This window comes from Crinia signifera, chromosome 3 (assembly GCF_055691185.1).
Source record: "Crinia signifera chromosome 3, ASM5569118v1, whole genome shotgun sequence".
NCBI classification, from domain to species: Eukaryota; Metazoa; Chordata; class Amphibia; order Anura; family Myobatrachidae; genus Crinia; species Crinia signifera.
In genome coordinates, this window is record NC_139219.1 from 212,187,601 (window position 1) to 212,214,433 (window position 26,833).

Here is a 26,833-nt window from a genome sequence, read left to right on the forward strand (position 1 = left end):
GAAGAGGACGGGAGGGAGTGTGGATAGAGATCAGTGAAGAGAGGTAGGGAGCTGTGGAGGAGGAGAGAGCCTTGTAGGTGGTGGTGAGGAGTTTAAAGAGAACTCGGAAAGGAATGGGGAGCCAGTGAAGAGATAAACAGAGGGGGGAGGCGGAGGTAGAGCGGCGGGAGAGGAAGATGAGCCTAGCAGCAGCGTTAAGAATGCATTATTCAACAGTTTTCTCTCTCTCATGTACAAATGGAGCCATGATTATCTTTGCTCCGAGCACCCCACCTCGATGTGCAAATCATCAAGAATAAGAAGCGTGCGCATGAGAGACTCTTGCGCCCCGCATTCGCAGCACTTTTCCATGCTTGCCTATTAGACAGAATGACTGAGGATTTCACTGTATAGCTATGCACTGAGTGAATAAATACATTTTGTTCAGAGGATTGTTAATTTGTTTCCACAGTTATTTCATGTGGTGATTTACCTACACCACCAAATGGTAACAGGATTGGAACTTTGAATGTTTATGGAGCAACTACAATATTTACTTGTAACTCTGGATACACTCTTGTTGGCTCCCATGTAAGAGAGTGTTTGGCTAATGGTCTGTGGAGTGGCACTGAAACTCGGTGTCTAGGTAAATATATTTAACATTTATGTTAACAATAAAGTAACATGTTTGTAATGTATGGAAAAGTGATTAAAACACAATTTTCCCTGTCACAATATTCAGACATGCTTGTAGATTATAAGGGCAGTTTCCTAATTTGTGGATGTATCTATAAAATATATTTCATGATCTTTGATGTGCAGACACCATCCATTCCCTTGAGTGCAGCCAAATATGCAAGGTCTGAGACACCTACCAACTTTTAGCACCCATACATGTTGTTATACCAATTGGTGCATAATTATATTCCATAATTGGTCTTCAATATCTGTGATAATGTCATCTAAAGATAGGATAAAGAGATTAATAACAGGGCATGGCTACAGTATGTGATAGAACACCTTATTAGAACTATCGGAACAACCCCATTAAAGAACTACTGAAATTGTGAAATATCAAAAAAGTCGTTCAAGTTGAAATATTACTCTATATAAATGATCACATATATTTTTCACATACAACCCCACCAAACTGACAAAATTGCAGTCCCTTAATTGTATATAATTCTAAATCCACTCTTTTGCTGAATAGTTAAGATACTAACCTCTTATATACTTATGGTTTGGCAGAATAGGAATCTTACAATTTATATACTCACTTGGCTTCTATATTTATTTCATATGCTACCAATAACCTAACCTTCCTCCTTTCTGGTTATCAGACTTATATGGGGAATGTTTACAGACTATAACTTTGCAAAATTTATTTTATTCTGGCATCAATGTAAAAGAATGTGAATAAATACAATGTCAATTTATATGATATTTCAAATATCAATAGCATCCCACCAGAACTGAACTATTCTCAAATGGATCCAAATTGCTGTCCTGATTTTTGTAATGATAAATATAGATGCCATCAGATATATCAGCCAGTGTACAACTAACCAGAAATGTACCAGCAAAAAGTCCTTGAACAAAAGAGGTAGGCAAGGATACTGCACATGTAGCTACATTATCTCACCTAGCATCATTTCCCCTAAATGTATAAATATATTAAAAGCTTTGAACTTATTACAAAAATATTAACGCATCAAACATGAAATAAAATATTGGACAATAAAATGTACAGTATCCAATCCAACCAATAAGATTAGAGAAATGGTCAAGAGAGTGGCAACTACAGTTTAATGCCAAAAAATGCAAAATCATGCACTTGGGTCTCAGAAATCCAAAGACTCAATATAGTATAAATGGCACTATAATGGAAACTACTGAGGAAGAGAGGGATCTAGGTGTCACTATTTCAGGGGACTTAAAAGCAGGTAGGCAATGTAACAAAGCAATGAAGAAGGCAAGTCAGATGCTTGGTTGCATAGGGAGAGGTATCAGCAGTAGAAAGAAATAAGTAATAATGCCACTGTATAGGTCATTGGTACGACCTCACCTAGAGTATTGTGTTCAGTTCTGGAGGCCATATCTCCAGAAGGATATAAATACATTAGAGACTGTACAAAGAGCAACTAAAATGGTGCATGGCCTACATCACAAAACGTACCAGGAAAGACTAAAAGATCTTAATATGTATACTTTAGAGCAGAGAAGGGAAAGGGGGGACATGATAGAAACTTTCAAATATATCAAGGGCTTTAACAAGGTACAGGTGGGAGACATTCTTCACAGGAAGAGGAGCAACAGAACACAAGGACATGCACTGAAACCAGAGGGAGGAAGATTCAGGGGAAATGTGTGGAAGAATTTTTTCACAGAAAGAGTAGTAGATAAGTGGAATAGCCTCCCAACAGAGGTGGTAGACGCAAATACAGTAGTACAATTTAAACATGCTTGGGATAAGCATATTGATATCCGTACAAAAAAATAAGGATCAAATATGGTTTGAGGTAACATGTTTAAAAAAAGGGGCAGACTAGATGGGCCAAGTGGTTCTTATCTGCCGTCAAATTCTATGTTTCTATGTTTCTATGTTAATAACAGAGACTGTATTTATAACTTAGATATCTTAAAAAAGGGAAGGGAGTGTTTGTTTGATATGTTACATTGCCTTTTTTGATTTTCAAATACAGTATTACTAGTATACCTTTTTAATTTGTTCTTTTTTTACTTGAAAAGGATGGAGTTGACCCTGTATATGTATTTTACATTGCTTTACAGCTGGCCATTGTGGTTCCCCTGACCCTATTGTAAATGGACATATAAGTGGTGATGGCTTCAGTTATCGAGACACTATTGTCTACCAGTGTAATCCTGGCTTTCGTCTAGTAGGCACATCTGTTCGTATATGCCTTCAGGATCACAAATGGTCAGGACAAACACCAGTTTGTGTCTGTAAGTATCTAGTATTCATCCAGTAGTAGTTGATTCTGAGTTTGAAGAACAAAGCTATTTGCCTTTTATTTTTACAGGAAAGCACTACACATTTACTCAAAATGATTGATAAAACATATACAAATCTGGTATATAGTAAATTAGTTTGTGCAGTATCTGGTAAAGAGATTTCTAAGCAAAATAAATCATGTTAATTAAAAGGATTTGTTTATCTCCATTTTTTTTATTAAAAATGCAGGGTTTTTACCGCATTTTCAAATTCACTAAAGCCGCTCCCAGCGGGGCTTTGCTGTGGGGGTTTCATCTAGCTGGTGTAAACTCGTAGAATCCTATGGGCTTCACTTCACTTATGGGCTGCTGTTTGAAGGATCCGACATAGATCCCTCCCAGCATGCCCCGTGGCCAGCATGTGGAGTTGGACTTCCCCATTAGAAACGAGGAAGTTCAGACAGCCACAGGGATTGCAAAAGTGCAGCTCTTATCAGGAGAGCTGCCTATTGTGTTGCTTATCGTATATATATTAGTACATATGCGATGAGCATCGGCACGTTTCGGTGTATCACCCTTGCTTGGTACATCCTGCCCTTTGTGTTATAGTCATGCATGCCCAGACCCAACAATGAGATTTGATATTTCATGATATTGTGTGTGCTCAGTGTGTATAAAAGTCCAGTGAAATGTAATAGAATGGAAACCAGGTACTGGGATATGTCTATGCCCTTTAGAGGACGGTATGTGGTATTAAGGTTGACAGTGTCTAGGTTGACAGTCATTAGGTTGACCACAATGGTTTGACAGGCAGTAGTTTGACACATGAAAAAGGTTGACATGGTCCAAAAGTCAACACAAGCAATATGTCGGCATGCAAAATAAAGGTCACCATGAGTTTTTCAGGGTATTTTTTCAAAGAAAGTACACCAGCTGTCCAATAAATTTCTCCAATTGTAAAATGCTATTTATATTTGTCATGTGTGATCACTTGGTTAATTCTTTTAATTTTTAAGTAATCATTAAAGGAGCTGATCGGCAAACTTCTAATATTAGGTATTTTTCTATTTTACATCCAGAACTTTTTTAACACAAACTGCTTGCATTTCTAGAATACACTGGGGCATACCTAATAGGGTCCAAGTTTGCCAGGAGTGGGGGATGCTGGCCAATCTCTAATGTTTTTTAAAAGACAATCTTTTACAAGGCAAAATCAGGTTGGTTTTGCCTTGTATTTTTAAAAATAAGAAATTTGGGGATTGTTCAGGTCACTCCAAAACCTTAATATCTCTTGTTGCATTAGTGAACTATCCAACCTCTTTTTTAGCTTTTTTTCCTTTCTCTGTTTGCCTTTGATGATTTCCTTTTACTTGGAGATTCATTTAATAATGCATGCACAAAATGCGATTACCATACATTTTGTTTAAAAAAACAATTATGTAAACACAAATTTCTAACAACCAAATATTATTGTGTGGCTGTAAATTTACTGTTGCACCACTGTGGAAAAACCTAAGCGTTTTATGGCTTGACTAATAATAATAAAATACAGTAAATGAATGCCTTAAGATTTTTCTGCTTATGCTTTTTTAAGTGGTTTCAAATATTACACATATAATAGAACTTTAAATGTTTTTTTTTTCCCCCTTAATCTATATTACTGTTTTATTTTGTTTGGTTATGAGCACTTTTATAAAATACCCTGACACATACAATGTGTACTGATACAATACATGGCTTTCCTGACGATCTGCGTTCTCCAAACTTCTATTACAAAACTTTTTCGTTCAACTTCAAAAGGAATAACTTTATTTACAGTTGTGTGCTTTTTACTTTCCTCACTTAATCTTTGACTGCACCACTCTGCAGGATTCTGCTTTTATCTTCATCTGTTTCAAAAGGATTGCGATGAGTATTAGAGTGTGCTTTTTGCTATTCTTCTGTTATACAGTTCATTTTATACTTCAACATTTTTTATTCTTTCACATTTAAGATTCAAGCAAGTAACATATTGATATAATTTCAGAAGAGTGTATAGTTCACTGAATCTGAATGAATCAGATTGCATGTATACATCTGTATGAGGCACATAGGAAATGTGGAAGAAATTGCCTGATTGCACTATTTTCTGGGGTAGCCAAGGAGAAAAAGAGAAGCATGATTTAAAATAAGAATTTTGTGAAGTGTAGAGAAGTTAACTATATCAGCATAATTTTTTTTTTAAATTGCAACACAATGGACAAAAAAACTGATTAATGTGCATACAATCACCTATTCATCAATATACAAATTATGCATTAATTCATATATAAATGAAGACTTTAGGTGAAGACTAAATAGCATGAATATGTTGCATTCAGTGTTGTTCTCCTATGTGGACATACAGCCCCTAAAGTAAGGTGAATGAGAGCGAAGTACATTTTCATTTGAGCCATATTGCTTTTGTAGACATTAAACTAATTAATTTGACCTCTTGGGATTGCTTGGTTGAATGGCTGGATATAAAATTATCACAGCATACGGGTAATTCACACAGGGGTACAGTGCAGTCATTACATAGTTACAGAAACAATAATAGTTTTTACAGTAAAGTAATCTGTCTCCTTTAGGACTATTTTCAACCGCTCCATTTCCTTTGCACCAATTTGTAACAATACTAAACTTGACCTAGAACAGAAAAGTAAAGTAGGAAAAAGAAGATAAGTTTGGTTTCATATGGGTGACTGTCCATTACTTAGAAGGACAATTAATTGTCTTGGTATATTGCTTGTATAAAATGGGGATAATTGTGTTTTATGGAGCAGCGTCCGCCATTCTGCTCTGCAAGGGTGCCCTGTAAAGCTTTTGCCAGGATTCTCACATATTCCAGTACTTGTTAGTATAGCACAATTGCAAAAGACTTTCATTCTATTAAATACACAGAGCAGAGTTTATGTCAATGAGCGATACACCATTGCTAAGGATTAGGTAAGGAATTAATGGTATTTTTGGATAGATCTGCTAAATAATGTGAAACATACCAAATTAAACACAGATAAAATAATAAAACAGATATACAATATGTGATGTGTTGCATGATAACCAAAAATATACTATGTCTGTTTGCACAGGAGCTGTATTGAGAAAGACCGGTGATATACAGGTGCTACTTGCCAGGAAGGCTCAGTACAACTATTAGTTGGCACTCAGTAGTAGAAATTGTCTGTGAAAAAGCCATTTCTACTTGAAATATGTTATGGGCAAACAATCTGACTTCTTATTTATTTAGCACCTTCTCGAAGATGATAGTTAGTGACTGATTGGTTGCCTATAGCAACATCCCATGTGAAATACTGTAGAACTCGCACCTGACTAAATTCCCCCCTTCACATAGGGGGTTATTCTGATTCACTCGGAAAGGCACAATCACTCTCTAATGGACAAAACCATATGCACTGCAGGTAGGGCTGATGTAACATGTGCAGAGAGAGTTCGATTTGGGTGTTTTATTGTTTCTGTGCAGGGTAATTACTGGCTGCTTTATTTTTACACTGCAATATAGATATCAGTTTGAAGTACAAACCCCACCCAAATCTAACTCTCTCTGCACGTTACATCAGCCCCAACTGCAGTGCATATTGTTTTTTTTCCATTAGAGAGGGATTGGGCCTTTCCGAGTGAATCAGAGTAAACCCCATTAAGTATTTGAAAATCATGTAACTTAACTGATTGTTAAATGTGACATTGCTGAAAGGTCAGGGCTGAAACTCGGATTTTTGTCACACTGGGCAATGCAGTAATTCCCATTCCCCTCTGGTTCCTCTACAGAAATCTGTGTCTCCCCCTCCTTCCCATGTCAAAGGAGCTTGTGTGTCTCCAGGGCCGGCGCTACCCGCTAAGCAGAGGATGCAAAGCAGGTAGGCGCCGGGCAGGAGAGGCGCCACTGTCCCTGCTCTGCATCCCCTGCTGAGGCTGCCGGCTGCTGCTGCGTCTGTCACATTGCAGGGCATGCAGCAGCGCCGGAGGCACAGAGTTCCCTCCAGGCTCCTATAGTATACATCAGGGCAGCAGTACGTACTAAAAGGGGCGGGGCTACATGGACGGAGGGGCGGGGCTACACGGACGGAGGGGCCGGGCTATGATGGAGCAAGACTGAAGAGAGACACAGGAGAGACTGAGCTGCCAGGACAGCAGACTAAAGTGTGAGTGTACTAATGTTGGCAACTGGTGTGGGCACGTGTATAGGCAGGCAGCATTACCAATGTCAGCAACTGGTGTGAGCATGTGTGTAGGCAGCATTACTAATGTCGGCAACTGATGTGGGGATGTGTATAGGACAGGTAGTGCTACTAATGTCAGCAACTGGTGTGAGCATGTGTGTAGACATCGCTACTAATGTTGGCAACTGATGTAGACATGTGTATAGTCAGTGCTACTAATGTCAGCAACTGGTGTGAGCATGTGTTTAGACAGCGCTACTAATGTCAGCAACTGGTGTGGACATGTGTATAGTATGCGCTACTAATGTCAGCAACTGGTGTGGGCACGTGTATAGTCAGTGCTACTAATGTCGGCAACTGGTGTGGGCACATGTATAGTCAGCGCTACTAATGTCGGCAACTGGTGTGGGCACGTGTATAGTTAGCGCTACTAATGTCAGCAACTGGTGTTGGCACATGTATAGTCAGCGCTACTTATGTCGGCAACTGGTGTGAGCATGTGTGTAGACATCGCTACTAATCTCGGCAACTGATGTAGGCATGTGTATAGTCAGTGCTACTAATGTCAGCAACTGGTGTGGGCACGTGTATAGTCAGTGCTACTAATGTCGGCAACTGCTGTGGGCACGTGTATAGTCAGCGCTACTAATGTCGGCAACTGGTGTGAGCATGTGTATAGTCAGCGCTACTAATGTTGGCAACTGGTGTAGGCACGTATATAGTTAGCGCTACTAATGTCAGCAACTGGTGTGGGCACGTGTATAGTCAGCGCTACTAATGTCGGCAACTGGTGTGAGCATGTGTGTAGACAGAGCTAGTGATGTCGGCAACTGGTGGGGGCACATGTATAGGCAGTGCTACTGCTGTTGGCAACTGGTGTGGTCATATGGTTACACAGTGCTACTAATGTTGGCAACTGGTGTGAGCACTACGTATAAGCAGAGCAACTACTTTTGGCAACTGGTGTGGGCATTCTGAATAAGCAGCCCTTCAAATGTGGGTATATCCAGGAGTATTCGGAGCATTATGTGTAGCATAATGTGTGTCAATATCATATGGGCATTATGGTGCATGGCATATTTTGTAAGGAGAATTACGGTGTGTGGCATAATGTGTAATGGGCATTATGGTGTGCTGCATATTGTGTAAGGGACATCATGATGCGTGACATAATGTATAATGTGTAAATGGGCATTACTTTATGTATAATGTGCCTTACTCTGTGTGGTATAATGTGTAATGGGCATTGAGGTGTGAAGCATAATGTGTTATGGGGATTACAGTGTAATTGGTACTTTTTATGTGACGATGCCCATTCCCCATAAAGCTACGCTCCTACATTTTTGCGCGCTCCTACGGCACAAACTCTCCCTGTTTTTTTAACTCATGGCACCAAAATGGCTAGTTACAGCTGTGTAAGGTGAATAATATTGTGCTACTATGTGGTGTAATTTGGAGTGGGAGTATTATTGTGTGGCCATTCCCCTTCCTTGAGTGATCACACATTTTTCTTTTGGTGTGCGCTGTCCCTTTGTTAAGCTTGGGTGGGCGCAAATTTATAGTTTGCAGGAGGGCGCCGAACCCCCTAGCACCGGCCCTGTGTGTCTCCCCCCTATATCTTTGCAGCAACATATGTTTGTATTACCCCTCTACCCAACCCCACTTATCTGGATCATCTCCTTGCTCCGTGTTATGGCAGCAGCAGCCGTAGGCTTCTCACACACTTTTCTTTAGCACAGTGACATCATGCACACAGCGCTCACATAGGAAAAGAGTTTGTTGTGACATGTGATCCTGGTCCACCCTCTGTCAGGGCTCCCCGGCCTTAGCACAGTGACATCAATAGCTTCCTTGATTCCTGCCCCAGTGTGTAAGTAGCATAGAGGCTACTGCTATTCTTGCAGGAGACCAGATAGATGATAGAGTAAAATTTATAGTTCTACAGTATGTGTCTTCTAAGGTAGTTTAAGTTGTCTTTGTTCCACTACAAGGAAACTTTATATAAAAAAAAAGTTGTCTGTCAACTAGGTGGTGCCTGGACTCCCCAAGCCAAGCCTTAGTACGGCCCTGGATAAGTGCACATGTAAACTTCATGATGTGCGACAGTAGTCATGTCCTCAAGACTTGTATATGCTTGTATCTGCATAAGCTTATTCAGCATTGAAATGATAAGATTAACAGGTATGGAAAATCAACCATTTAAGTGGGCAGCCTAAAGTATGGAAAACTAATTTAAATTAATGTGACGATCACAAAAAGAAAACTACATGTAATATTTTACAGGATGCAAAGATTTTTTTTTTTATAACATTTTGGAACACTAATGGTTTAAAGCACATAACACCAATTTCTGAATTGTATTTTCATTGTATAGAATACAGCACCTTAGCATCATAATATCGTATTGACATTTACTAATACTTTGCCTTCTTTGTCTTGTTACAGCCATCACTTGTGGTCACCCGGGAAATCCAGCCCATGGAATTACAAATGGAAGTGAATTTAATTTAAATGATATAGTTAACTTCACTTGCAACATAGGTTATATACTTCAAGGTTCCTTTCAAGCTCAGTGCCGTAGCAATGGAATGTGGAGCAGTTCCCTTCCCAGTTGCCGAGGTAGGAACTAATGTATGAAACAGTAACGGGAGTTAAACCTTTCCAATTGGTTTCAGTGTGTCTATCTAATCTACCACATTAAATGTGTGTAGATGTGTGGAGCCAAACGTAATGTGCTTAGTGACTTCTTCACAGCATTTTGAAAAATGCCCACTCTGTTTGTGACATGCTGAGTGACCCGTTTATTTTAAAATAGACAACTGATTACTTAGAGCACAATGTAATGTACATCCATTGCTTCTCATCAGGTGTTCATTCTTGCTTGTATCTGTCTGCCCATCAGTTACATCCTTTAGTCAATCATCCCTTCAGTTACCTTCTAGATTATTTGTAAATCCCATAAAAGAGAAACTTTAGCAAGGCATTACTTTCATTTCCTTTCTGAGTGACATTGTTCACAATCACACCTAGGCCCTTATTCTGATCGGTGCGGCCGGAGCGGCCGGAGCCCCGCCTTCCATACGGATCGCCACGGCCGTCCGTACGCGGATATGTGGCGATCCGCATGAAATTGGACGGGGATACGCCTCCTCCATGGTGGGAGCAGCCCCTGCATTCGATGGTCGCCGAACATCGAATGCAGGGCCGCACGCTCCACCAGGTCCCGCTACACAAGACCACACGGACACTTGTCCGTGTGAAATCTTGTATGGGGGCGGGCAGCTGACATCCGGCGATGTCAGATGCCCGCCCTGTACCCACGCGTCATAGCCTCATTAGCATGCGTACGCCCCGCGTTTGCATGGGAACGCCCATGAAACGCGGGGCGTATGCATATGCAAATGAGGCTTCGTAGCCCCTCACGCCCCTATCCACCCCCTTTGCGGCGGACAAAATACGTGTACGGCGAATTCGGCTGCACATGCGCAGAGTAGCCTCTGCACATGCGCAGACCGAAAACATCGGCGGAACGGCCGCATGCGGCCGTTACCGCACGAAGCAGAATAAGGGCCCTAGTGTGTGGTGCTGATTAACAATGTGTAAAGTTTTGTTTCATTTGGATGTACACTTGTTTGCTTCACTTAAAATATATGCACTTGCATAGTACATGCTTGCAAAAATGTATGCTCAAAAGTCCATATACATGCTACGCTTGTATAGGCAAGACAGGGGTGGGAATAAGTAAGCATGGCAGTTCTGCTTAGTTACACCTCAACAGAGCCAAATCTACACCTGTGTCCGCATATATTATAAAGTACAGGTCAGGCGTGTCTGCCATGTTATGTTATGTTTGCATGCAGCAGCGATAATACAAGTGTGCTGTGCTAAGTTGAAGTGTGTGAAATTAATGGAGTGGATGCATATACACTTGCCCAATACATTCCAGGGCATGCTATTCATGGAAAAGCTGAGAGAGGGAACATCTGTACCTATGTTGTTTATGCAAAATGGTACAAAATCTTTATACTGTTTCTTTAATCTTCGGGATTGGTATGAAATCCCGGCGGTCGGAATCCCGGCGGTCAAAATCCAGAAGCCGGAATACCGACCGCCAAAATCCCGACAAGAGGGGAAGTGGATCGCCCCCCCCCCCTTGCAGGCTCGCTGTGCTCACCACGCAGCGGGCCCGGTGCCTCGCTATGCTCTGCACACTAATATATTCTCCCTCTATCGGTGTCGTGGACACCGATAGAGGGACAAATTGCCGGGGTTTCGGCGGTTGGGATTCCGGTGTCAGGATTTTGACCGCCGGGATTTCAACTGCATCCCTCATATTGGCCCTTATTCTGGTCTGTGCGGCCGGAGCCGCATACGTTGCTCCGGCCGCACAAACCAATCCCCGCCTACAATACGGATCGCCACGGCCGTCCGTACGCGGACGGCTGGCGATCCGCATGAAAATGGTGGGGCGTACGCCTCCACCATGGTGGGAGCTGCCCCCTGCATTCGATGGTCGACGACCATCGAAGGCAGGGCCGCACGCTCCCCCCGCTCACGCAAGCTTAGAGCACACGGACAATCGTCCGTGTGAAAGCTTGTATGGGGGCTGAGAGCTGACATCCGGCGATGTCAGCTTTCCGCCCCCATCACTGGCGTCATAGCCTCATTACCATGCATACGCCCCGCGTTTGCATGGGAACGCCCATGAAACGCTGGGCGTATTCATAGGTAAATGAGGCTATCAAGCCCCGCACGCCCCTATACGCCCCCTTTGCGGCGTATAATTTTTGTGTGCGGCGATTTCGCCTGCACATGCGCAGAGTGACCTCTGCGCATGTGCAGAGTGAAAACATCGGCGGTACGGCCGCACGCGGGCCGTACCGCACAGATTAGAATAAGGGCCATTGTGACTTTAACTTTACAGGGACTGGTGAATTCTATCGCCAGCCCCGCCAGCGGCCAGCTACCGCTAGAGGCTCGTGTGCCCCTTGGCAAATGAAGCCTTCCGCTGGTCCCCGCCGCCTCCCCCGCCTCCCCCTCTGGTCCCCCTCGCCGCCCGCCCCCCCCAACTCGGCAGCGTCTCCCTGAAGCTGAAAGGGGCAATGAGATGCTGCCCAGCCGCCGTGATACTGGGACGCACGTGCGTGTGAGGCGCACGCGTGTCCCAGTCTCTATCACTGGCGCTTGCCAGCGCAAGGGATCTGGCGAGCGCAGGCCAAGGATGGCTGATGCTCCATCTGTAAGATGCGATCTCCTGATCCTTACTATTGCATTAGCATTTAAATGCTGTTTATCAGCTAATGTTCCTGAAACGGTACTGTATACACATACTATACAATTGTCGGCTTGATCACCCAATATCAGGTTATTGGGCCATGGATTGCATGCTGTAGGTGTGTATCCACAGACGGTCATTCATGGCACACCATGGGTCACTAGTATGTAAAAGGGTGCTCTGCTCAAAAATGAAAGAATTTCTGCAAAGAGAACTGTGAATAAATAATGCATGTAACATTGAAGCATTATTCATTGCTCTTTTCACTATTTCAGAAATGAAGCTAATACAATCCATCTACCAATATAACATCTGCAATCTCTCTGTTCAGTTTAGATACATATTTCTAAAGAAAAATGCAAATCCTGATAGAATAGACGGAAATCTGCATATCTTCTAGTCTAGTTGCACATGATATAACTAGATTTAATATCTCTTTTCCTGTACAGTACATCACATTTCACTAAGAAGTGAAGAATGGGAACACCCTTCTATTTTCAGATTGTTGTCAGAGCTTCAGGAACTGAATTGATTCAGGCGCTAATGGAAATTCATGTCACAAGATTCTCGATAAGACATTTTGTTAAAAATATGCTTGGTGCTAGAAAGTTTCTGAACCAGATAAATATCAAGAATCTATTTGTGGACAGTATGTTTTTATCTACTAGATTTTAGGATGCTTTTTATTTGCTTATATTGAATTCTTATATTCCATCTAAATGGAAATGGTAGAAGGGTGCTTGCGGAGTTCACACTATTTTAATAAAATTGCGTGGGGGGGGGGGGGTGTAGTTATTAATAAAATACTTTCTTTATATTCTCCAGTAGACAAATGTTGCAAAGTACTCTACAGTTCCTTTAATAAAAGTAAAACAATAACATTTTATTATATGTCCTTTCATATCAAAATAGATAAAAATGCACTAACAGCTAACAAATAGAAACATGGGAAGCACGAATGAGTACTAACTCTAAACTACATGCATCAAAATGCAGCAATTTTAAGACTTTCAAACCTCATATTGAAAACCAGACAATTTAAAGTTACTGCAGGTTCCCACTGGTGTTCGGTTTAGTGGCGCACGCAGGGGGATTTCTGTGTAACTGGAAACCCCCCTGACTGCACAGCCAAACTGACTGCCACATGATCTGAGCTTTCATGTGTGTTTGCTACATGTGGCTTGCAAAATGCAGGAGACGGCAGTGAGGAGCTGCAGGCGCTGGGCAGTTGTGGAAGCTGCACTGACTCACTGCTCCCCGGGCAGCCAGTGCACCTCCTCCCTTCACAGGCAAGTCACCAGGCTCTGCGGCCCCTCTTGTGGCACATAAGGAGTGATGTAAGGTTGCTTCTCAAAAATCCCGCCGATATTTGGTAAAAGACAGCTGCCCGCCACATAAATCTCCGAGCATGGTCAGCTCAGCCTCATTACTCCCCCAGCTCAGCATCAGCCTTTAATTTGCATGAGAGTGGAGAAAGCCCTGCAGAGGATGAAGACTGCTGCTACATGAAAAATCACATCTTAGAGTTACAGCCATCAGCCACAATAAAACGCTCAAACAAGTAGGTTAGAAGTGCATACTATACAGTATGTGTGTGTGTGTGTGTCTGTGCTTATATATATATAAATATTTATTTATTGAACCTTGATAATCGGCACTCAAATGCCTTTGCTTGATCTTGCCTTGGTGCCTTCACCTGTGATTGTCATAAAGGGGATGCGGTCATTTGGTCTAAAGCATGATGGTAGACAGTCATTAGGTCAACACCATTAGGTCGACATGGGAAAATGCCGACATGGGTCTAGGTCGACATGGGAAAAGGTCGACATCATTAGTTTGACAGGTCATTAGTTCGACAATGTCTAGGTCGACAGTCAAAAGGTCGACATGTGGTTTTTCACTGTTTTTTTTTACGTCGGGCACGCTGCACTCGCAATGCGTCGTGCACACTATTTTATTCTCCCACCACGCCCTAGTGGATGGTAGGGAATGAAATACCGCCTGTCGGCACATGTCAGCTTAAAAAACAGTGAAAAACCCCATGTCGACCTTTTGACTGTCGACCTTTTGACTGTCGACCTAGACACTGTTGAACTAATGACCTGTTGAACTAACAACCTGTCGAACTAATGACCTTTGATCTATAACATGGGTCTTCAACCTATGGCCCTCCAGATGTTATGAAACTACATTTTCCAACATGCATTGCCACATTTTTTCATATAAGAGTATGCCAAAACTGTCAGGGCATGCTGGGACATGTAGTTCCACAACATCTGGAGGGCCACAGGTTGAAGACCTGTGATCTATAACCATGTCGACCTTTTCCCACGTCGACATAGACCAATGTCGACCGTTTCCCATGTCGACCTAATAGTGTTGACCTAATGACTGTCGACTATCATGCTGTAGACCAAATGATCCCAACCCATCATAAAGCCAGATCACTAATTCACTGTGCATATATAGAGCCTCACTCCAGGGCTTTTATTAACAAGAAAAATGTATTGGGTCTACGCCGTTTCTGGCCAGAGCCCTTCTTTAGGACACGTGAAGACAGGCACTGACCTGAAACGGCGTAGACCCAATACATTTTTCGTGTTAAGATAAGCCCTAGAGTGACGCTCTATATATGCACAGTATATATATTGACGGTACTTGTTTCCTAGCACGGCGCCCGTCGCAGGTGATCGCATACCTTAACTTAAGGTATGCGATGGACGCGACCGACGTGATTTCAGGGCTATTTTTAGCCTTTTCCCCGACAATTAAAAAATCACGTCCATCGCGTCCATCACATGCCTTAAGTTTAGGCATGCGATGGACGTGATTTTACATAGTGAACAATGTTAAATGGGCCAATGGACCAGATTTTTCATAGTATACCCACCCTTATGGGTATTTTACATGTGAAATGCCCCACCATTGTTAACGGCACCCCAAGATGAACGCCAACCCGAAGCGTGGCGAGCGCAGCGGTACGCGTCCTCCGACCTTTGCATACCCCCACTATCCACGTCGGCGTGAAGTTGATTTTATATATTGTGGCGAGCGCAGCGAGCCACCGAGTCCGAAGCGTGGCGAGGGGACGCGTAATACCTGTGAAGTAATGCGCATCCCCTCGCGGGGCTCGCTGTGCTCACCACGCTTCAGGTTCGGTGGCTCGCTGCGCTCGCCACACTATATAAATTCAACTCCACGCCGACGTGGATAGTGGGGGTGTGAAAAAGTCGGAGGAAGCGTACCGCCGCCCTCGCGGGCTCGCGGCGCTCGCCACGCTTCGGGTTGGCATTCATCGTGGGGTGGCATTAACAATGGGGGGGCATTTGACCCATCAGGGTGGGTATACAATGAAAAATGGGGTCTGGGGGGCATTTAACATTGGCCCCATGTAAAATTGGGTCTCAGGGACTTTTACATTGTTTCCGATGTAAAAATCGCATTGATTGCGTCGATTGCATCGTATGCGATTTGGTTGGACCCGATGGATACAATCGAAATCGCAGGCGCCGTGCTAGGAAACAAGTACCATATTTACTAATATATATATATATACATATATGGAAAATAGTTGGGTGGCGCCACTTGTATGTCCTTATAAATGTCCCAAAATTACAAATATTCCCTTATCTTATATAGGGTATCAGCCAATCCTTCACCACAAAGTAGTGGTAAGGTACTTTATGTTAAAAAATGTAAACAATGGATATGGATGCAGTGACTAATTGCATAATTTGTAAAATATATAGCAATTAATAACTGGATAAGGAAAAATGTAATATTAAAATCTGGTCGTAAATATGTATAAATGTGTATGAACAGGGGTAAATTTATTTAGTACATTATTAAAAAACAGTAAAAAACTATTTTTGCAAAAACATAAAATCATGAGGTAGTAACAAGAGGACAAGTATAGCAGTTTGTTTATCTTTTTGTAGCATTATACAAAAATGCAGGTGACCAACCTTTCGAGGCTGGAACGCCCCCTTTTCAAGGGGAAGGTGACCTTTGCCTGAAGGCACACCTATGTGCAGCAGCGGGGTCCAGGCAGTGGTGGCTGGGAAGTGGCATCCAGGCAGCGGGCTCTGTGCAGCGTAGGGTGGGCAGTGGGATCCCTGAGGCGCAGGGCGGTCAGTCAGCAGGGTCCGTGCAGTGGCTGGGCACTAAGTAGCAGTATTTGCTGGGCAGTGGTGTGGAAAGCACTGCTGAATTTAAAAACACTGGCAAAATGCTGATTGTCTGAGATTTAGCCAATCAGAGTTTGGCTAGTCTTTTAAAAATGTTATCAAATTCTGCAGCGATTCCCGCGCCGCCACTCGGCAAATAGCGCTACTTAATTTCCAGCCACAGCACGGACCCTGCTGACTTACTGCCCAGCACCGCAAGGACCCCACTACCAGCACCAGGCCGCACAGACCCCCCTGCCCGCCCCCGCCACTGCCAGCTTCCCCGGGATATACATGCAATATATTGCATTCAATTTATTACATATATAATTTGGCACATCAAGTAAGCGAGCCTCCTGGGGATCTGCTGGGGGACTCTCAAGGGCAAACTGGTCCAACCTGTCCTTAGGATAAGTCGGACTAGTGTATGGGGGCCTTTACATTTATCCTGTAGTTAATGCCATCTCTCCCCCAGTTTCATTTATCCTGTAGTTAATGCCATCTCTCCCCCACTTTCATTTATCATGTAGTCAAAGCATGCTCTCACCAGTTACATTATCAAATAGCTAAAGCACCCTTTCTTTGTATATTCTGTAGTCAGAACCCCCTCCGCCATATAGTATATTTTTCTTATAAACAATCATTCCACCTCCCCCAGGTTATGCTTACTCTATAGGCAGGGAGTATCACATATACACAGTGGCTGTTTTTACCTATGGGCTGCAGGGCTGCAGCCCCCCAGGTAAAATCCGCCACTGTAGTGAAGCCAGATTCAGTCAGTAAGACTGCACTGACTACATTGGGCCTTATTCTGGTTGGTGCGGTTCTGTCTGCGTGCAGACGGACAGCTGTTTTTTTGCACCTGCGCATGCGTACCATTTGCAATGCGCATGTGCAACGCATGCACACCGCTCGCGAACGGACCACACCAATGAAAAATACTTGTCTGCTCACAGACGGACAAAGTGGGCGTAATGTGGGCATATTTAGGGGAGAGGCCAGAAAAAAGGGCGAAAGTGGGCATATACATGGGCGTACACGCGGGCGTTTCTGGCCCAAAACAGTCGGACGCCAAAGAGTGCACCATACCACTCTTGTATCCTGTGTACGGCTGCAACCGGTCTGCTAATTAACACGAACACACCCAAATTACATACACCTGGACCCAATATTAACCAGTGTTGCAGGCTATTTAGTCAAATCCATCATTTGAGTACCTGCACGCCATACACAGCCCTGAAATACTTTGGAAGGTTCACTTTCTACACTTGTCACCATTACAAGGTACGAATATTTCTATAGTTTTTTAGTTCAAAGACACATGTTGGAATATGTGGTTTTAGGTCTATTTTAACAATCTGCAACCTTAATACAAGTGTGTCTGTCATGTTAGGACAACAGGACACACAGTTAACAGGAGTCTACATGTGTCAACTTTTTCATTGCTACACAAACATACACTTCACATTAAACATTCAAACATCACACTTAAGATAATTGGGAAATTTCTAGAAGCCAATTTCAAAGGGAATTCCCTTTGAAGTTGCCTTCTAGCAATTTTCCAGTTATCCGAATAATTGTTGGTCCATAAAAGGAACACGTATGCTACCGTGCACAGATGTACGCAACCGTTTGCCATCAGAGCAGCGCGCTGTCTCCGATCACTAAGGTTGAGAACCGTCTATGCACAGTAGCGTACACTCAAATGCACGCCACTCCCCAATATCAGATGTTCCGGCTGTGCGGATGTTTTGTGGGTGGAATCACGCTTGCCGAAAGAGTGCGGGAATCTGTGCGGACAGTCCGTACGCACGTTGGTCCGACCGCACCAACCAGAATAAGGCCCATTGTGACTGGAAGTGACTTCCTATTGGAAGTCCAACCTGCCAGTCACCAAGGCAGTCCCATTGGGAGGTGTTCCCTCCCTCCGGGATGCCTCTCTATGGGCTGCTGAGTGTAAACCCCTAAAACCTGGAGATTGTGCATGCACCAGTCCAGATACCTATCATCTGTATTATACAGGCACTGAGACGATGATTCCCCTTCTATGGACTGTTGCTGAAGTAGCCCATAGAATCTGTCTGCATGCGCAGAACAGAGTTTTGTACTGTGCATGTACCAGTCCCGGCATCTGTCATCATTGTACAGGCACTGTGAATGCAGCACCTGAGGCAGGGACCTGGAGGAGCAGTGATGGCATCTGTGGCTAGCGGCAGCCATGGGCCAGTCCCGCGTCGCTAGCCCTCCGGGAACCAGAGATAACGCCGGACCAAGCTGAAACGTATTCCCCATAATATAACATGGGACCTGCTAATTCTGACCCCCAGTTCCGAATTATATGCAGAACCTTTAGCGCTGTCTTAACTTTTGTGCTAGTTCCCATGAGAACGCTGGGTGTTCTTTTGCAAATGCCCCGATCACACAGGTGTGGGGGGCAGGCATCTGACATCACCGGATGTCAGCTGCCCACCTACTGTACTTCCTCCTGAGCATCCATGCATATGGAAGTGACTTGGGAGTCACTTTTATATGCGTGCACATTTTAACATCCATTTGCAGGCCCTGCAAGGGAATCGCCCTTGCAAATGGGTGGCGGCCAGGCGACCATTCATAAGGCGGAGTTTGGTGGACTTGCAAGGCTGCAAGTTTGCAGCCTTGCGAATCAACCAGAATAATCACAATTATTTATTTATTAGATATTATATTTCTCTTAAATAAATATAGATAAAACATAAGCACTTAGGTAATAAAAATAAAAATGTTCACTTCAGACTAGTGGTCTGACACACATTGTGTACAGGTTGCTAGGCAACCATATCCTGAGCAAGATCTTTACTGTAGACACTGAAAGACTGCTGCCATGCAGTAGCAGCCTTACGGTTTCTACAGCAGAGATCTGGCTCAATGTATGGTTGCCTAGCAAACTGCACACAACGCACGTCAATCCACACATCACCGTAAATTGCATCCTCCCGGAAAGCCGGTGAGGATGAAGGCGCAAACGGTACCTCCTGCACGTCTCCTTCTCAAATGTATTTAAAGTAGGCCCTATTTATAATCACTTGTTGTTTTTGTACACATTCAAAATGGTGTTCATTGCTCCGAAATGTCGGATTTAATAAAAGCACTATTAAAGAAGCCCTGGGAGTGCTGCTGCCTGTATACATGCTGCTAGCGCTATATATATATATATATTATATATATATATATATATATATATATATATATATATCAGATAACTTTCATTAAAACCTAAATCCTCGGTGCTCCACAACTTTTAGAATGCTGTACAGGTTTGCTTCTTGCTGACCTTGTGCCATATGGGAGCAATACAAGTGAAAACATGTGCTCCCGTGGGAAATGAATGCCCTTGTTTAATGCACAAAATCAATACCAATATTCTGAATTGTGTTTTCTGGAAGCCTCTATTTTATTTAACAAGTTTTATATTTTCCTGTATAAGAGCAATAACCTACCAGGCTTTGATTATAAAAAGAGTTAATCTTTGTGCTGTACAGTTTGATCAGAAATAAATGTAGGATGAGTTACTGAGATTGCCTAGATCAAATTAGTTGTTTGTAATCACTAATTTCAGAAAACATAATAAACAACAACTGACTGCAGTTTTGATATACTTACTTTTCTGACTGTTGTAAAATAGTATAGGTTAATACTTTCAACACTCAACTGGTTTAAAATTTGTAGCAATAATCTGTATACTTTTTCATCTTTCATTACTACTTACCTCATTGTCCTCAAAATTGGTGTTATCCCATAGCGCCGTTAATGTGTTTCTCCTGCAATGTCAGTCAGATAACAGGACGAACACCGAAGTGCACTGATAACCACCACTGAGCCACTATTCTATTTTCATTGGCTACACTGCCTGTGTAAAATCGCTCATCCCCTGTTCACTACGAATTAATTTTTCCGACTGTACATAGGGGACAGCAGCATTTCACGAAGGGACACAGTGAACCAACTTTATCACATTTCTGTCACTCCCTCCCATTCTGAGGTTCTCTCATTCCCGCTGGTTCCACCCTGTGACTCTGCTCTGTTTTTTTACATCAGGGCGAGGGAAGTTACCAACGGCAACAGCAGAAACCTATTTCCTTTTATAAATACTATACTTGTGACGCACCCCGAGTCCGCTCAATTACGCATTCACTAAACCATGTGGTTACATGCGTAGGTAGCAGCCACCCAGGGTGTATATACAACTCAAGTATCTGCTACATTCATCACTGTCTTCATATTTAAAGAGATAGTGTCACCTAATAAGCTATGGACCAAGTCTAAAAAACTGCGGACACTATCTGTTAGACTATTGAACTTTCTTTGTGCTTTTTCGATACAGAGGGAAGTCCAAAAATTTACAATGTCTGCTACATTTTTCACATGATATTTTTGTTTGCTGAAATTAGAGAGTAACAATACTCAGACTAACATTATATTGAGTTTGAAATGTTATTGTATCCAAGGGAAATGGCTATTGTAGCAACTATCAGCGATATACTCCCTATTGCATGAGGTTACCCTCACATTAACATCACATTTTGATTCCAGACTGTCAGAATTGTATCCAGACCAGGATAATATCGAACATCTATTATAATTATATTTGTATATCCTGGGATACTATATACTCAGAAAGCCCTAATATTTCACTGCTTTCTTATTAAATTGTAAATATTTGGTGTTATTTTCATGTTTGTCTATCTGCATGTTCTATGTTGTTCGTATCATACTCCTCATTCATTGGAGGAATTTTTAATATATATCTAATAAAGACCATAAGAGAGATGCTAAAGAGATTTCCACCACCTTGTCATGTGCTCAGATTTAAGCAATTAGACAATCGAACACTCTTAATGACATTTATTTAAAAACATTTATATAAAACATTAACAGATTAGGATCTTTGAAACCGCATGGATAAACCCGACGCGTTTCATCTCCGAAGAGACTTCCTCAGGGGTACACAAGAATATGCAGTATTTATTGAAGGCCCTTAAAAGAGGCAGGGCACTTGAGAAGAGGGGAGGGTTTTATTACCAGAATAGGGTATGCACATGTGAATCCTCCAGCACCTTTTCAGAAGGTGCTGGAGGATTCACATGTGCATACCCTATTCTGGTAATAAAACCCTCCCCTCTTCTCAAGTGCCCTGCCTCTTTTAAGGGCCTTCAATAAAGGTTCATCGTCATCGGATCTCTCCGATATTTTAAAGAAATTCTGGTATTGGTCTTAGACCTAGCATACCGCATTTTCTTGTGTACCCCTGAGGAAGTCTCTTCGGAGACAAAACGCGTCGGGTTTATCCATGTGGTTTCAAAGATCCTAATCTGTTAATGTTTTATATAAATGTTTTTGAATAAATGTCATTAAGAGTGTTCGATTGTCTATTTGCCTAAATCTGAGCACATGACAAGGTGGTGGAAATTTGTTTAGCGCCCTCTACATCTCTCTTTTGGTCTTTGTTTTCATCTCCCACTAACAGGGGAGATTTTGTAGAGGTAGTCGCTTTACACAATTGGAAGCGCTTTCAGGGTCAACCCCCCATTTGCATATATCTAATAAAAGTTAAAATTTAAATTCCAAAGGCTTGTGCCCCACCCAGGGAGACTTCTATATGCCCTCTCTTGGACATATCTTTTTCCATAACACTCAACTGGTTTCAGAATGTTAGCAAAGCCATTTGTTGTTTTGAACTTTCAAGAGGTAGAGTTCTGTATTGTAGACTCATCGTGCCACATTTATGAAATATTTGTGTGATATATATTTTTTTATGAAACCTACAAATAGTAAGTATATTCTTGCAAAGTTCTAACACTCAAAAATGGTTGAAATTACAGTATACCTAAAGGAAAAAAGGCATACTAGAGATCAATAAATCGTTTTGTACAAGAGGTTATGTTTGAAAGTAATAACTAAACTGACAAAGGATATTATATTAATTCTAGAATATTAATAGCATAACTGACAAAGATTATGTCCAATTACCTACATAGCACAACATAGTATATACAAAAAAATCTACTTTAAATATTCAAATAGGATACAAAGATGAAAAACCAATAAATACATTTGAATCCTTACAGAAACATCAGAAGACTTCAGGATATTCTAAAGAAGAAAGGAGCATAATATTGTTCTTTAAATCTTTAGACTCATTTAAACCTATCTTAAAAGATAACTCCATTAAGTTAGTACATTTAAAATGATTAAAAAAGTTGTCTTGAAAAATAAATGAGAACCTCTCTGTCTCAAAAGAAGTAAAATATTTTAAATATTAAAATGTCATTTTTTTTTAAATGACTATGGAATGTAATCAAAAAGTTGCCAATGACAAAGTTGACATTCATAATTCGAATACCACAATGTTGACATTTATGATGTTGCAACGTGTAATTTTCGGGATTCAACAGTTGAAATGTAACCATTATCAGAATCTTGACATTGGTGTTAACTTAGGAACAGGAGGCTTGTCGTTAGGCTGCAGGTGTAGGTTATGGTTAGGCTGATGATATTCATTTGAGTCAGTTCCTGATGATTGTTTACACTACATCGGACCTCAAGGAGAAAAAAACTCTTGTCACTGAGAAAAAGGTAGAGTCAGGACCAGATTTGCCACTGAGGAACGGGCATAGGGGCGGCACATGTTAAGGGCGGCAGCCAGCAGGGTTGGTTTTACAGGTGGCAAGCTATGCAGGTGCACGGAGCATTGCACGGCCTATCATCCCACAGCAGCATCCGCACCTCACGTTAGCGGGCTGCAGTGCTGCTTGCTCCTGGGGTCTCAGTGCTGCCGGGAACTCCGGGCTATGTAGAGCTCTCTGAGTGTCCACCTGGGTGCACTAAGGGCTGCAGCGCCCTCCCTCAGCCCTGTTAGAGTGTGTTACCCGGCTCCTAGCACCCACCACCACCGCTATTGCCGCCGCCACTGCCGCTACCCGGATATCTCAGCTTTTTCCCTGCCCACCGATGACTGCTGCTGCTGCTGCGGAGGAAGAGAACGGAGTCCAGGCTGTTGGTGCCCACCACCACCGCTATTGCCGCCGCTGCAGCCAAGATATTTCCTCCCTCTCCCTGCCTGCCGATGACTGCTGCTGCAGAGGAAGAGGAGCATGGTGTCTGGGCTACCGGTGCCCGCCACCACTGCTATTGCCGCCACTGCTGCTGCCTCCCGGGTGTCTCAGCCCTCTCTCTGCCTGCCAGTGGCTGCTGCAAAGGAGGAGTGTGGTGTTCTGGAACAGTGGAAGAGGTAACTCCGGGGAGCAGCCCTCTTGATCCAAAAGGCTCCTCTCTCTCCCTCTGGAGCCAGGGGGCAGCTAAAAATTTGGTGCCTAGGGGCGGCCTGACCCCTAAATCCAGCCTTGGGTAGAGTATACACCTGGAATGTGTGTGTGTGTGTGTGGGAACACTCAGCCTGTGGTGCAATTCTTGCTAGCTGACATTAAAGCACAGTGACAACCCCTGGGGGCAAACGGTTTTGGCAAGTTTCGCACTCAGTGGGCTGTTCTCTTGAGAGGGGGTGGGCAGGGAGCAGAAGCAGGGGAATGCCCAGTGTTTTATGGGCATGCCCATAAAAACACTGGAAATACCCCTGCAAAATCAGGCATGTCAGCATCATCATATGACATAAGCACCCACCCAGAATTCGGCGGATAGCGGGTGCTAAAGAAGTCAGTCCAGGCTGACTTTTCTTAGCAAAGGCAGGAGAAATCAGTCGATGGTGTGCAACCATCAAATGATTTCTCCTACTTAAGGTGGCATGCAAGGGGATGTGTTTGCACACACATCCCCTTGCATGTTAGACAGGGGATTCGATTGGTGGGGGTGGGCATCATTTAATGAATCAGGTCCTTAATTAGTTGTGTTCTGTTGCCTGCTTTTTGTACAGAGATTGTATGACTGGTGTGATTGGCTTGATAGAGTGTAGTAACAGTGAAGCAGAGTGATTCACTGTTAAAATTGGATACACAGAATTTTGCTAATTTTAATGCCAAATTCCTATGTAGCATTTCAGCAGAATAGTAAATAGGGACTGTGTAAAATCTGCCTTTATGTGCAAAAACTTAACTTAAATATATTTAACTTTATATTCCACCCTACAGCCAGAAAATTACATTTATTATTTAAAGGACAAAAATGTAATTTGGGATATTTCTGATTATATCGATTTTGGAAAACTACCCAATAAATAACAAATTAAATTGTAGACCAAGGTTGCCTACCTGACCCTCTCCTTCGGGGAGAAAATGCTCTGTTCCTGGACTTCCCTGGTAATGTATGATTGCCAGCACCTGTGGGGAGCTAGGTAATTGATAAGAAAGGTGTTTCACCACATGTGATGGCAATCATACATTACCAGGGAAGTCCAGGAATAGAGCATTCGCTCCCTGTAGGAGAGGGTCAGGTAGGCAACCCTGTTGTAGACATTTAAAACATTGTTGTTAATACTTTAATATAAATAAAATATATAAACACATTACTGTAAATGTAATTGTTGCAGGGGAGATTAATCTATTCACATGAATCTTTATGGTTATGAGCATACCTCCCAACATGACCCATTCCAGGAGGGACACAGTGCTCTGTTACTGGAATTCTCTCCTAATGTATGATTGACATCACCTGTTTTAAACATGTTAATGGATAATAAAGCTGTTTCTAAACAGGTGAGGGCAACCATAAATTAAGAGGGGAGTCTAGGAATAGAACATTCTGGAGAGGGTCATGTTAGGAGATAGGTTTTGAGTAAACATGTAAATGAACAAATAATAGAACAAAATGGTAAAAAGGAATCCAAATTAAGTCTTAAGCAGGCCATACATCTACAGATTTATTTGTCCGATCTGGCTATTTAGAACAAATATCTGGTAATGGATGAGAGCAAAGGACAGTTGACAGTTTGCCTTAAAATGCTGGAAAAACTGACAAACTGTCATTCAGATATTATCAGGTTTTTGTTACACCCAGCCAAATCTGACAATAAATATGTAGCCGTATGGGCAGCTTTAGATTAACTGATGCAATATAGACAGACAAGCCACATTGATGATTTATCTGTGCGCTACTCCATATACGACTACTACAGTATGTGTGTGCTGTACTTTTCAAAGCATAGATAGTTGATTTCATACATGATGAACTTTTATGTCATTTGGGAGCAATACGAGTCAAAACATGCACTCCCAGGGGAAATTCATGTGCTTGTTCAATGCACAAAATCAATACCAATATTTGAATTGTATTCTTTAAATCTCTCCAGCTCATACACTAGGGCTTTCAAGTTCTGTGATTTGTGAGCATATAAGTGCTCTGCCCTGAGGTCCCATATTAAAATGAATTAGTCTTAGCTCTTTAAAAGTAGATACTTGGTATAAAGCTGATATGTGTATGATAATGAATAAAACTAGTTACAGTGAAAATATATTTTAAATGTTAAAAATAAATGGATTATTTTTTACACATTCAAGTGTACCTATAGTATCACCACCCTACTTTAATAATACCATGCTGAATGTGTTTCATTAGTAAAGTGGTAGTGCTCCCTACCTCTGGAATTCTCTACCTCTCTACAAAACTTTAAACGGGCTTTCAAGACCCACTTCTTCATCAAACCCATCAATCTCTCATACTGACCCATTGTTACATGCTCACTTCTACCCCACCTGTGTCACTCCAGTCTGCCCTTACTCTCATTTGCTTTCCCTCTATTAAACTATTTTCTACCCCCTACTCCCTACAGTGACAAATAGACCTTAAGTCTTGTTATCCTAATGATTATTTAACTATTCATCGTTTTCTTGTCTTTCTCATTTGTTTATGTACTTTGTTATGGGGCCTACATATGTAGAGATGGGAGCTTTTTGCTGAGCACTCTAGCATCGCTCAAATCACTCAGCACAGATTGCTCAGCACATAGTCTTGCACCAGCAATGTGTGCTAAGTGATCTGTCACTGCCCATGTTCTCAATAGAGGGAACACGGACAATGACTAGATAGTTCAACCATGCTTGAAATATCTACCACAGCGATAGTGATGCATGGGGCTGTGCATTGCTATTGCTATGGGGCATACACACAGCGATTTGTGCTTAATTTCTAAGCGGTCTAGTCAGATCACTTAGGAAATATAGAAAAGTGTACGCCCTATTAGTCACTGTAGAACACTGTGGAAATAAAATATAAAAATGTCATACCCTAAGCTACATTCACCTACATACAATATCAATACCAATATATATCATTGT

At 42.3% G+C, this 26,833-nt stretch overlaps 1 protein-coding gene across 2 annotated transcripts in view; it reads left to right on the forward strand.

The window, feature by feature from the left end:
• Window positions 1–26,833, forward strand: part of CSMD1 (CUB and Sushi multiple domains 1) — a 1,658,539-nt gene that overhangs the window by 1,515,387 nt on the left and 116,319 nt on the right. For both annotated transcript variants that reach the window (XM_083177358.1, XM_083177357.1), the window contains exons 52-54: window positions 452–625; window positions 2,770–2,943; window positions 9,576–9,749. In XM_083177358.1, coding sequence (XP_083033484.1) covers window positions 452–625; window positions 2,770–2,943; window positions 9,576–9,749 — 522 coding nt within the window. The remainder of the gene's footprint in view (window positions 1–451; window positions 626–2,769; window positions 2,944–9,575; window positions 9,750–26,833) is intronic.